We start from the raw sequence: 12,903 nt of genomic DNA, 5'->3' as shown, positions 1-12,903 counted from the left end.
CCTGCCCGCTCCTTACAGGTCTGGAGCCTTCCCACTGCTTCCTTCAAAGGAGGGCCTAAGTATGATGTCACTTGACAAGTATGCAGTTCTCCTCCTTTTCCTGCCCTGCGCATTTTGTCCTCGTGGGCCTCCTCCCACATCTGGCTTCAGGTTTCATTGAAAGATCAGTTTCTTGGGAGTCCCCAGCAAGCAGGGAGAAAGCAGCCTGTGCACCAGCCTGTGCACGCTAGCCTCATGGGCAAGGTTCTGCTCCGCTGTCCGCATTCTCCCCTCCCATCTTTCCTTCCTTGATCTCCCAGAACTATTACCAAGCAGAGCCACTGTCCCCAACAGTGTTTCCCACTGTAGACAGAGCAGCCATGAGATGGAGCTGCCCAGGATCTAGAAGCAGGCACGGGGCAGCATCTGGGGCCATGTGCCCATCCCCACCTCAGCGCGGGGTTTAGGGAAGCTGCTTATGAAGGGCGTCAGGACAGTGGGTGGATCCGAGTACACCGGAAGCTGGAGGCCATCAGTGTCCAGCACCCTGACTCAGGGCCCCTGCCACCTGCAGATGGGCACTGCTTGAGCCTCACTCGCCTGGCAGAGCACAGCCACCACTACTGTCTTTGAATGTGGAATTCAAGTCTATCAGTTCAGAACTTGGCCTTTACGGATGAGTCCAAATCCCACCATTGTCCATGAGCAGCTGCCTGGCTCTCGTTCTCTCTCCATTTGTGGAATGGAGTACCACCTACCCAGGTGGTCAGCAAAGTCTGAGAGAATGTATTTGAAGCCCTGGACACTTTTCCTGGCCCAGATGAAGCACTGAGTGTTGATCATTGTTACTGTTCAGCCTTGACTGAGCGCCTGCCGCGTACGTGTCAGGCTCGCTAGCATCTCCACCCTGGATAGACCTGCTGTGTGGTGGAAATGGGATGAGAGGAGATGTGATGCTTGGTCCACAGCATAGCCAGGAAATGCTCTGGCAGGTGTGGCTGGACTCCCTAGGCTTGAGCAAGGGCTTGAAGCTAGAGATCATGGCCAACGGAGATGACTTTGGAAGGCTGAACAGTTGGAAGGTGAATGCAGAAAGTGTCTTGCAGGCTTGGAGGCACGTATGTGATCAAAAGCTGTGGGGATAGGGGTTGGTCTAAATGGGATTCATTTCTGGATCAAAGAAGAGGGGGCATGGGATGGGTTGGGAAGAGCCTGATTGTTGTCCTCGGTGTTTCCAAGTTTCTGCCTCTGGGCTCATACAGGATCTTGCCATTACAGCACTTTACCATAAAGCTAGGGAAACAAACTGATGAGTGTGGGCGCAGGTCTGAGTCCTCTGTGTTGGGGACAGCAGATCCAGAACACCTAGTGATCGGGCCTGGCGGTCTCTTGGTAACTGAGAGGAGGGCCAGGCCAGGTACCCATCAGAGTCCTCAGGACACCAGTGGTCTTGAAGTAATGGAATGTGACGAATGGGTCCAAAAAGTGGTGGCAAGTAGGAGAACTAGAGTGCCTTGACTTAGGGAATTCATGCTTGCCCTGCCACAGTAAACACATCCTCCTCCTATAATCCCCCAGAGGACGTAGCCTAGACCCCAGTGTGGATTCAACATCCCATAGTCTTCTAGCCCAGTCCTGGAAAGTATGTATAGCTCAAGAAAAGAGACCCGATGAGGGTTGATTGACATTTCAGACTAGAGGCTTCTTGCTCTCAGAATGGAGCCCTTGGAATGCCTACTAGTGCTTCCAGAAGAAAACTGTGTCAATGGTGAGCCTTTGAGTCTTACTACATAGAGGGTGTGGGTTACAGTACACGCGTCACAGAGATACAGGGCTTAAATCTCTGGCAGGATGATGGTCTAAACACGTGTAACGTATGGAGTGCCTTGTCATGGTCAAGGTGGACCTCTCCTTCCTGAGATCTGGCCAGAGTTGCTCCCTTTCTACATGGCCAGTGACTCACAACTTGTACTTTCAAATAGTCATTTGAATCCTTAGCAAAGCCCTTCAGAGAGGCGAATCTAGACTGCAGCCGTGAGCCTAGAATGAATCCTGAGACCCGTCACCCATCTGGTGCCTGCCACGTGTCCAGACTTGGTTAGACCCCTGCGTCCCGGGGTCACTGCAGTACATCAGTGAGCCTGCGTGGCCCCACTGTAACAGCTCAGCGTGCTGTAGTCTAAGAAATGGTCAGGTCTGACCTCCGATTCCATTCAAATGTGATTACGCACGTTAGAAATGAGATGGTTAAAAAAAAAGTCACACTGTAAGAAACAAAAAGAATGGATTTAATCAATGAAGAAAAAAGCAAAGAATTGGGTTGAGATGAGAGCTGGCTTGGACAAAGAAAGATTTTCTTTCAGGGAAACCTCTGTGGAGAAGACGTGGGTGTGTTGGTTTCCAATCACCACATATGTTTTTAATGGCTTCCAGCCGTAAGGTACACTTACTGCACCCAGGAGAGGCGTAATTAGGGGCAATAGCAGCCAGCCGTGGCTGTTAAATGAGAACATGAATGGTAAGGCCCAGAGCAGAGGGAACTTGGACGGCACCACTTTCCCACTGCAGAGACTGGTGGGCTCCACACACACTCACAGCCTTCTTGTTGGCAGCAAAATGTCTTGCCAGGATCCAGCCTGTGTCAGGCCAGAGCTGCATAAATGATTAGTTCCCTGGCTGGGCTTGGATGCGTACCAAATCTTTAGGCTGTATAGACTGCTTAGGGGTTCCGGCAGTCCTTTGCCCACTAAGCGTGTGCATGTATATGTATGTTCTTGTTCATGTGTGTGCACGTGTGTGTGTTCTTGTTCATGTGTGTGTGCGTGCATGTATGTGTGTGAGTGCTTGTTCATGTGTGTGTGTGTGAATGTTTATTCATGTGTGTGTGTGCGTGTGTGTGTGCACGTGTGTTCTTGTTCCTGTGCATGTGAGTGTGTGTGCGCACACGAACGTGTACATACACATGTGTTCTTGTTCATGTGTGAGATAGCACACATACGAGGGTACATATGCACATGTCCGTGTGTGGAGCTCAGGGGACAACCGCTCAGATGTACCGGGGACCTGGGCTTGCCACAGAGGCTGGCCGACTGGTGAGCCCAGGGGTCCCCGCCTCTGCCTGTGTTCAGTGCTGAGGACCAACAGTCTGCACTGCCATGCCTGTCATTTTATGTGGGCCTTAGAGACCAGATGTGGGTTCTCATGCTCATGCAAGCGATGTATAGACCAAACTATTTTTCCCAGCCCCTCACCCAGTTTTATATTTTATTATGTATATTTAAACTCTTCAAATGTCATATATAAGGAACATTTTGCATGCTGTCTCTCAAAGAGATCCAAGCGCCTTCCATCCACAGCCACAGGGCTTCCGTGTACTGTATTTCTATCTTTCCTCGTTCTAAATTAACACGGGCCCAACACACTCCCTGATCCAGCGAATTTCTCCTCGGCTCCGACAGGTTGCTAGGATACTGGAAGTCTCTGAAGACATGAAGAGGAGCATGGGCGTGAGCTCGGGACTGGAACTCATTACCTTGCCTCACGGACGCCAGCTGCGCCTGGACATTATTGAAAGGTGAGCGTGCCGTGTCTGCGTTCCCACACCGTCAGCTCCTTGCAGGTATCCGTGCAGCAGCAGGATGCTGAGGAGGGGAGCAGCATCAGACTGTCCTGGAGTCACTCATGACCCTCCTCAAGCCTGCGCTGTAGAGTACCTGGAGATGAGCAGGCAGTGCAGCCCACGTCTGGGACATCACGCCCTCCTTGCCCCATCCCCAAACAGAGGCTGGAGACTGGCCTTGTTTGAGGCTGCAGCCAGAACACTGCACCTTCCTGCTGCTTTCAGGAGGTCTCACGGAGTCTCTGGAGCTTAAGACCTCTTGATGAATTAGTTAGGGTCGGGAAAGACTGAGGAGAGCGGATTCTGACCTCCCTCTTTAGGGGTGGACAGGAGGACGACTGGGGATCCCTGGGCTCTGAAACCATTCTGCCCTGCTCAGGAACACTGCAACCCCTGGGAACTTAGTTTCTTTTCTTGTTACTGTACTAAATTACCCTGGCCAGAGCATCCCAAGAAAGGATTTATTTCAGTTCATAGTCTGTCATGGTGGGGAAGCCTAGACAGCAGGAACTTGACAAATGTGGTCAGGCTGTGTCTTCAGTCAGGAATGCAAGTGCTGCTCCATGCCTTCCCCATACACAGAGCAGGGTCCCAGCTGGAGAGCACCCTGCCTACAGGGCAGTGTCTTCCTACCTCAGCTAATAAAGTCCCCCAGGGGCCCATCAACCTGCTGATTCTGGATTCTCTCAAGTTGACTGTACTCACCACCACACTGGGTGTTTATTCAAACACACAGGTATCTGTAATCTTAGTAATGGGGGCTGAGGCAGGATGCTTAAGTCCAGCCCAGGCTGCACAATAAAGCTTTGTCGAAAACAATAAACAAGCCATGAAACAAAACAAAAGCATGCCCTCGAACTTGGAATGCTTAGAGACAAGAAACAGAAGACTAGATTTTCATATTAAACAAAAGCAGCCCCCCCCCAATGCTCACCAGTGTGCAAATTATTTCACAGCATGACTGTTACAGCTTCCTTGATATTCTTGGGTACAGCCCTGGCCAGTTGAGTTTTCTATGATGCAGGAATTGTGCTCAGACCAATGACTGTTGTGGCCACCGTGCGTGGGTGGCAGAGGGAACCGAGAGATGAGAACCTTTGAATTCAAGTGTTAATCATATCTACTTATCTACTTGTGCAAACAGCTGTTGTCCTCTGGGAGTAAAGGCTACATTCCACACAGCTTTACACACATGAGTGTGGGGTGACGCGTCTGTAACTCCAGCACTGGTAAACAGGCAAAGAGGGTCACAATTTCCAGGCCAGGCTGTCATAGGTACAGGGAGTCCAGCCTAGGCTATGGCTCAGAGGGAGTGAGGCGGAGGCTGGGGTGGGGTCAGGAGGAGGGCAGATGTGTTAGAGAGTTCCCTCAAACTGTGTCCAGGCAAGCTTTGGGGACTTTGATGTCCTACTGAGCCACCTGCTTCTCCTGACAGGACTCCTCACTTCAGCCTCCTCCTCCTCATGCCCAGGAGCTCGCCTCACTTCCCCTGTGTTGTCTGGGTAGAGTGGTCACCCTCACTTCCTCATTCCGAGTAGATACACTGCAATCTGGAAACTCCAGACACTTTTTCCCCCCTGGTATTGAGACACGGTGTGCTGGGACCTGAGCTCTGGACCTAAGCCATGGCCAGCAGCTGCAGGGCCACTCTCTTGCTTGTCTTTTGACTTCAACTCTGTCAAGACCCGTCCTTTTTTGCTGCTTGCCTAGAATCTTGCACTCTAATTTGTTTCTATCTCTCTCTCTGATGGTGGGCTCTACTCAGAGAGTCTGGGGATAGTGACTGGTTACAGTGTGTTAACTAAATAAAGGCAGAGGTCTTGGGAGCCCTGAACTGCTCAATGACTTCATTTTCCTGATCTGGAATCAAATACAGACTACCCTGGCCATCATTTACTAATTCATTCCCAGGCAGGCTAAGCTGGAAGCATTCTTCTGGTAAGATGTGGGTACGGCTAGCTGCTGGCCACTGACATGTCAACCACAGACTGAGTCATTCACACACACACCACCAGGAAGCACCAGGAAGTCCCCAGCAGATGGTGAGCAAGTGATTGTCACTAGTGGCTGGTTAGCCACTGATGGCACGCCACATGAGTGAAGCAGGGGAAAGAAACACCTGTGGTGTGAGTTAATACTTCATTAAGAGACACAACTCTTTAACAAGTACACGAAGTTTATCCTTTGGGAATCCAGTTGGATTCATTGGTTAGAAAGACAAGAAATCAGGGATGGGACATAGTTGGGGGAAAAGGAAAGAGGTGGGACAAACAGACAAAATGAGTCAAGGTAGTCAGGCCTGGTGGGGACAAGCCTGTCAGTTACAGCTTGTACAAGGGACTGAGTCAGGAGGACCAGAGATTCAGTAACTGAGGAGGCAAATTAAGGAGGCCCTGACTTAAAGTTAAAGGGTAAGATGGGCTAGAGACACAAGTCAGGTGTAGAGTGCTCGCCCTGGATGTACAGGCCCTGGGTTCAGTCCACAGCACCTTGGGGAGGGGGTTGAGAGGAGAGAGAGAGAGAGAGAGAGAGAGAGAGAGAGAGAGAGAGAGGCAGACAGACAGACAGACAGAGGGAGGGAGAAGATGTTTACATATAGAGGTGGTAAGTTATTTTTGTGCCCATAGTCTGTATTTTATAAACCTTGCCCTTGCTTTGCAAGTGTGTACCACACGCACACACACACAGACATAGACACAGACACACACACACACACACACACACTTGGAGACAGCAAAGTTCATAACTCAGTTCACAGGTTTTAGAATTGGGAAGGCGAGGCACGTGCCTACCACCCCTGCTTACTAAGGCTGAGGGAACACCTACCCGGGCACAGAAGGACACAGCAGGAACAGCAGCGCTGGTGCTGGAACTCAAAGGCTCGGGGATCTTAGGAATCAGAGCTACAATTTTACTTCCAGCGCTTGCACACAAGCCTGGAAGACTAAGACAATTTTGGCCCAGGGCAGTAAATTCCTGGGTTCAGATTATAGAGGGGAGGAACAGGTCACTGTCTGAGCTTCCAGCCACTGACCGACCCTGCATATAGGACCCCATTGTTATGCACAGAGAAGTCACCGTGTTTCCTGCCCTGAGACTCTTGAATATGACCCTCGTAATTTAGGGTGAGAAAAAGGGAGAACTGGGGGCGGGGGAGTAGATACTTTGTTTTATTAGGGTCTGACCTTACAGCAAATTCCCGCCTGTCTTTCAGTCTTTGTTTACCTCCCCCGTCTCTCTGTGGAGTCTGTGTTCCGGCTGCAGAACACACTCCTTGACTCCTCTCTCTTCCTCTTGTTCTGATACCCATGACATCTTGAATCAAGTTTATAACACCCCCCATCTGTCTCCCACTCTTCCCCCTCTATTTTCCATTCCCACTTAGGGGTAGCATTCTTCCTCAGGGATAGCATTTCCTGTATATTGGGGACGTGATATCTCCTAAGGCCTCTCATGGTAAGAGAGGAACATGTAGCCATGTGCACTTTTGAGGTCCTCCTGCCCAGGAGGTCCTCTTCATGGTCCCATGTCCAGGGTTGAACCTGGTTATCTCCTAGGGCATCTTACTTTCTGAATTGATAGTGCATTCTTTGTCTGGTGTGGGGTGGATTTTATTGAGATCAGCTTTCCAAACTGGCTCCCAGCCAGTGGCACACAAATAACCCTCCTTCTGGATAATTAGGGCCATCTTCTCCTCATCTTGTTGACCCAAGCCCTACTCTTGGCCTTCTCCTACCTAGACACAACACCATGGCCATTGGCATTGCTGTGGACATTCTGGGCTGCACAGGCACACTGGAGAACCGAGCAGGAACCCTTAATAAGATCATCCAGGTGGCAGTGGAACTGAAGGACACCATGGGAGACCTCTATTCCTTCTCAGCCATCATGAAAGCCCTCGAGATGCCTCAGGTGAGATGAGCTTCCCACACAACACTCGTCACAGAGTTCTGTACATTGACGCCGTGCACATCCGACTGCTCTGGCAACCTCTAAAGATAAACTACATTTTAGTGAAAGCTGCACCCGTTACAGGCCGCCAAGAGCGCTGTCCTCAGTATTTTGATTCTGTTGTAAAAACACTGGTAACTGTTGATAGTTCAATAGCTCATCTTTGATACATAATAACAAGAGTTAGCCTTACAATATTCCTGAAGAACCAGTTAGGGTAAGACAGCATGCTGGAGTTTACGGCATGACAGAGGCTGCATCTACTTGTGTCCTCAGGGATGTGGCTATTTGGGGTAATGACTGGTGATACCTTGGCATTTAAGGAGCTCATATCAGAGAATCCCTAAACCAGCAGTCCCTAGTCTATGAGTCATGACTTCTTTGGGCATCAAAGGAGTCATATGTCAGACATTGTACATATCAGATATTTACATCATGATCAGTAACAATAGCAAAATTATAGTTATGAAGTAACATTTTACAGTGGGGGTGGGCCACCATAACATGAGGAACTGTATTGCAGGGCATTTTAGCATGAGGAAGGTTGAGAACCACCGCTCTAGACTTGGTTTTTCTCAAAGTCTCTTCCCCAGGGTACGTAAGGCAGTTGTCTAGCTCTCTCACTGGTCATGCAGCACCCCAGCTAGAATATCTCAGGTAGGGTCTGTGACTTTGTCCACATTGACAGATGCTGGATAATTTCAGAAGCCTGCCTAACACATGGGCCTCCGTTGTGAAGGAAGCGATCTGCTGTCTGTATACTCAGCTCTGCTTTCCTTTGTGTGAGTGCTTGGGGAACTTTGACTAGTAGTCAGTCCTGCAAGCCAGCTGCAGCCAGCAGTGTCAACACTGCTGGGTCTTTGTCTTGGCTGTTTCCTAGACACAGACTAGCTCCGAAATCCTGCCAGGTGCCTATAAATTGCCACCCTTGCCGCTGAGGGCCACAGCTGCAGTCAGATGTCCTGGAAGTCAGAGCATGCTTGGCATATCATTTTCCTCATTAAAATCGAACAGCAACAAAGAGTGACCACCTTAAAAGCAAGATACTGAGCAGATTAAGGGATGGGCCCTTACCTGAGATTTCTTAGAATCACACGGTAGGGGAGAACCCACTCACTAGCCATCCTCTGCTATACACAAAATAACTACAATGAGATACTTAGGTCCCGGCATTTCCTTTTTAAGTACGTGTAGAAGATGCACACATGCAAACTCTGTGGGATGGGCCCTCAGAGCGATGTAGAATAGGGTATGGGCTTACACTGCCTCTCACGGCTGCTCTGACACTTCACGCCCATCTATCTCCTATTCCAAAACTTAGGCAGAAAGGCATTTTTTTAAAGAGCCTTTCTGAAACAATAACCTTTCCTTCTTCCAGATCACAAGGTTAGAAAAAACATGGACGGCTCTGAGGCACCACTACACGCAAACAGCCATCCTCTACGAAAAGCAGTTGAAGCCCTTTAGCAAAATCCTGCATGAAGGCAGAGGTGAGCACAGCAGGGCAGGGTGGGTGTTGGGGCCTCTCCTGTGTTAGCAGTTCCTGCTCTGTTCATCAGCGCTTTAATCGGGGCACAGGCCAAGACTGTCCCCTGACGGCTAATGCTGGCTCTCGCAGTTTTACACTCACACAGTGGCACTGCACGGACAGCTCGGCAGTAGCTCCTGAAACCCAGATGACCAGTTGGGCCTGTGATTGACTGTCAACAAAACATGATCTGGAACTTTCCTCCTCATTCCTCAGAGTCGACATATGTCCCAGCAAGCAGTGTGTCCGTCCCACTGCTGATGCCTCTTGTGACCTTAATGGAACGCCAGGCTGTCACTTTTGAAGGAACCGACATGTGGGAAAAAAATGACGAGAGCTGTGAAATCATGCTGAGTCACTTGGCCACAGCCAGGTTCATGGCCGAGGCTTCGGAGAGCTACAGGATGAATGCTGAGAGGGTCCTGGCAGGTAGGAACTTCTTCCTGGAATTCTTCCTAGGCAGGGATGAGAAGGAAGGGAAAAACAAAAGGGCGTGGATATCCTCGATCAGAAAAACGACCAACATAAAAGATTAAGGTGTAGATACTACATTTCCTATGTCAATGCTCATTACTTCCTATTGTGATAATAGGGAGACATGGTGTGTGTGTGTGTGTGTGTGTGTGTGTGTGTGTGTAAGCCAGAGGTCAACTTCAGATGTCTTCCTTCAGGCACCAGCCACCCCTTTTTTTGAGTCAGTCTCTCACTGGCCTGGGACTTACCATGGAGCTAGGCTGGCTGCCAACAAGTCCTAAGGACCCTCCTACCCCTGTCTCTCTGGGTAGGGATTAGGGGACACACTATGCTCTGCAGTGATGGCTTGCACCTTTACTCCCAGTACTTGGGAGGCAGAAGCAGTTGGATCTCTGTGAGTTCAAGGCCAGCCTGGTCTACAGAGTGAGTTTCAAGGCAGCCAAGTCTACACAGACAAACTCTGTCTTGAGAAATAGAAAAAATTTTTAAAAAATTATATGTGTTTCTATGTAGGTAAGAGTGAAGGTGCACAGGGAGGCCAGAGGCATCAGGCTGTTGAGCTAGCTACAGGCAGCTGTAGGCCACCCGACAGAGGTGCCAGCAGCCAAACTCAGGTCCTACGACAGCAGTACACATTCTTAACTGTGAGCCATCTCTCAGGCAACCAAGACCAGCTTAAAACAATCGAGAATGTCATACATGCGTACTGTATTTATGTAATTTCTACCATACACGCTTACCTTCACCTCCAGGGTAAATCACTTTAGTGTCACATATATGCACACACAAACATGTGTCTGTAAATATAACCTAGAGTCAACCCTGGAGGAGACTGACTCCTCCTCTCTTAGCAGCCATTAATTACCCATGGCATTTCATCTAGGGGTGGGGCCTCACAACGTGTCCTGTGCCTGGCACTGGAGGTTCTGTTAGATTGTGGCTCTGGGGGAGGGGGGAGTGTTATCACCCCAAGTGGCACGACTTGATTTAAATTATTTAAATTAAATTATTTAAATGATTAGTGTATACACATACACTAATATAAACACAAAATATGTTTCTTTATAGTTTTTTCAGTCATCCTTGGTCGTTTTTTTTGTTTGAAGGAGAAGGGACGAAGCGTTCCCCTTCATAGCACCTGTGTCCTATTATTCCTCTGCAGAGCTCCCCTCACAACCCACCATGGTCCCTTGTCTTTCTGGGTCTTGTTTACCCAGCTCAGAATAGTATTTCCTAGTTCTGTCCAGTTACCTACAAAATTCATTAATTCACTTTCTTCGCAGCTGAGTAGCATTCCAGCATGTACCAGTTTCCTCATCCATCCCTCAGCCCAGGGACTTTAGGTTATTCCCACTTCCTAGCTGTGGTGAAGAGCACACTGAACATGAGTCTGTAGTACATGTCGGGTCCTTTGGGGATACAACAAGGATGGCAGAGGTGGATCATATGCCATGTGGGCATTAATCACACTGATCTTACAGTGGCTGCACCACTTACAATTCCACTAACAGCAAGTAAGGGTTCCCCTTTCCCCACATCCTTGCCAGCATCCGTTCTTGATCTTAACCACTCTGACTAGGGTAATGGGGGTAAGATGGGATCTCAACGTAGTTTTAATTTGCATTTTACAATTGTTAAGAACGGTGAACACCTTTAAAGGTGTTTGTTGGCTACTTTTGTTTGAGAACTCAGTTTTTAAGTTGGGCTATTTGTTTTTTGACTTCTGACTATTGGTCCTCGGTCAGAGCTTTCGTGTTAGATGTGTCACTTGTCGACTGTTTATATGCAGCCCTTTAACGTGTGCCCTGGAGACTGAGCTCAGACTTTTGTGCTCACACAGCAAGCACTGTACTGACTGAGCTGTCTCCCCGACCTGGAGTTCTCACACGTGTATGTCTCCGTCTCTATTCTAATTCATCTCCAGGCTATGCCCTGTAATCCCAGATAATTTGGGGGTTCTATATCTCTTTTCCTCTATGTTCTATTGAGGGATAGAATAAATAAAAGGCAGAGTCGAGAAGAATATCCACCATTAGCACCTGGGAAGGTGTCTTTATCTACACTTCACTGTGTTCTTGCTCCAAGTGTCCCACACATACTGGAAAGTGCTATGTAAACTGACTTGAGGTTCTGTAGTAGAAGAAAGCAGCTTCCTCAGACAGAGTGATACCCGTTCATCACAGGGGTGGTGTGTGCGCTGCAGTAGGCTAAGTGGAGAAGCTCAAGGTGCTTAGAGAGAGGCGTCTCAGCACACAGTGCGTACGTGTAGTGTGAGTCACTGGTTTGCTCAGAGAGGCAGCATGTGGGGACGACTTCCAGAAGAAAACAACTTCATTGTTTTTAATAACTGTGTTACTGACTGTGAGTACAGGGTCTCATAGATTTGAGGCTGATCTTAAAACTTGATATATATAGCCAAGGATGACCTTGAACCTCTTGATCTTCCTGCTCCCATCTCCCAAGTGCTAGGATCACAGGTGTATGCCACCATGCCTGACTTGTACTGGAGACTGAACCCAGGGCTTCATGCATGCTAGGCAAACAGTCCACCAAGTGAGTTAGGTCCACAGTCCCCTTTGTTGTATAGTCAAAAGCCATTTGGCAGAAAGCAGAGATGGGCCGAGTTTGGAATTCTACCCAGACAGTAAAACTGGCTGCCTGGAAGTATCCTAAAACTATATAAGTTTACCAGCATAAATCAAACTTTACAGCTAAGATAGTGAGTCACGCAGTATGTAGTTGGATGATGTGACAGGTAAGTCACAATCGTTACGAACAACTGCAGACAAGGAGCCAGTCACCACACCTCCTCACAGCAGCACAAGTCCACAGGGGACACAGGCTTTGAGAGTTGATTCTGAATTCTTTGAAGCTGGTCAAATGCCCCACATTTTTCTGAGAGAGGAGAATGTTCATTTTAACTCTTCTTTAAAACAAACTTTTGTTCACGATTACCTTTTAATTTTAGGCAGATAAGGACTGAACTTACCTGTTTTGTCTTGGTTAGATTTCCAACCGGATGAAGAAATGACTGAAATCTTAAAGACTGAGTTCCAGATGCGATTGTTGTGGGGCAGCAAGGGTGCTGAAGTCAACCAGAACGAGAGATATGACAAGTTCAACCAGATCCTAACCGCCCTCTCACGGAAACTGGAACCTCCTTCTTCTGGAAAGCAGGCTGAGCTGTGAGAACCTTCTGGAGGACCCTGGGGCACAACTTGGAGCTTCCCCAGCCCCTCCTCCAGGAATGCTCATCATCCGATAAAGTAATACCGTGCAAAATCTAACGAGATGCAAGCCATCAATATCCGTAGGATATTAAATGTGTAGATTGCACAGAGCACACTTATTT

At 48.7% G+C, this 12,903-nt stretch overlaps 1 protein-coding gene across 1 annotated transcript in view; it reads left to right on the top strand.

Annotated features, from left to right (window-relative positions):
• Nucleotides 1–12,903, top strand: part of Bcar3 (BCAR3 adaptor protein, NSP family member) — a 44,973-nt gene that overhangs the window by 31,787 nt on the left and 283 nt on the right. The window contains exons 6-10 of the mRNA XM_032897385.1: nucleotides 3,438–3,553; nucleotides 7,339–7,510; nucleotides 8,928–9,039; nucleotides 9,294–9,506; nucleotides 12,559–12,903. The exon at nucleotides 12,559–12,903 is cut by the window's right edge and continues 283 nt beyond it. Coding sequence (XP_032753276.1) covers nucleotides 3,438–3,553; nucleotides 7,339–7,510; nucleotides 8,928–9,039; nucleotides 9,294–9,506; nucleotides 12,559–12,740 — 795 coding nt within the window. The 3' untranslated portion in view covers nucleotides 12,741–12,903. The remainder of the gene's footprint in view (nucleotides 1–3,437; nucleotides 3,554–7,338; nucleotides 7,511–8,927; nucleotides 9,040–9,293; nucleotides 9,507–12,558) is intronic.

This window comes from Rattus rattus, chromosome 3 (genome assembly GCF_011064425.1).
Source record: "Rattus rattus isolate New Zealand chromosome 3, Rrattus_CSIRO_v1, whole genome shotgun sequence".
NCBI lineage: Eukaryota > Metazoa > Chordata > Mammalia > Rodentia > Muridae > Rattus > Rattus rattus.
This window is presented reverse-complemented; position numbering and strand designations above follow the sequence as displayed.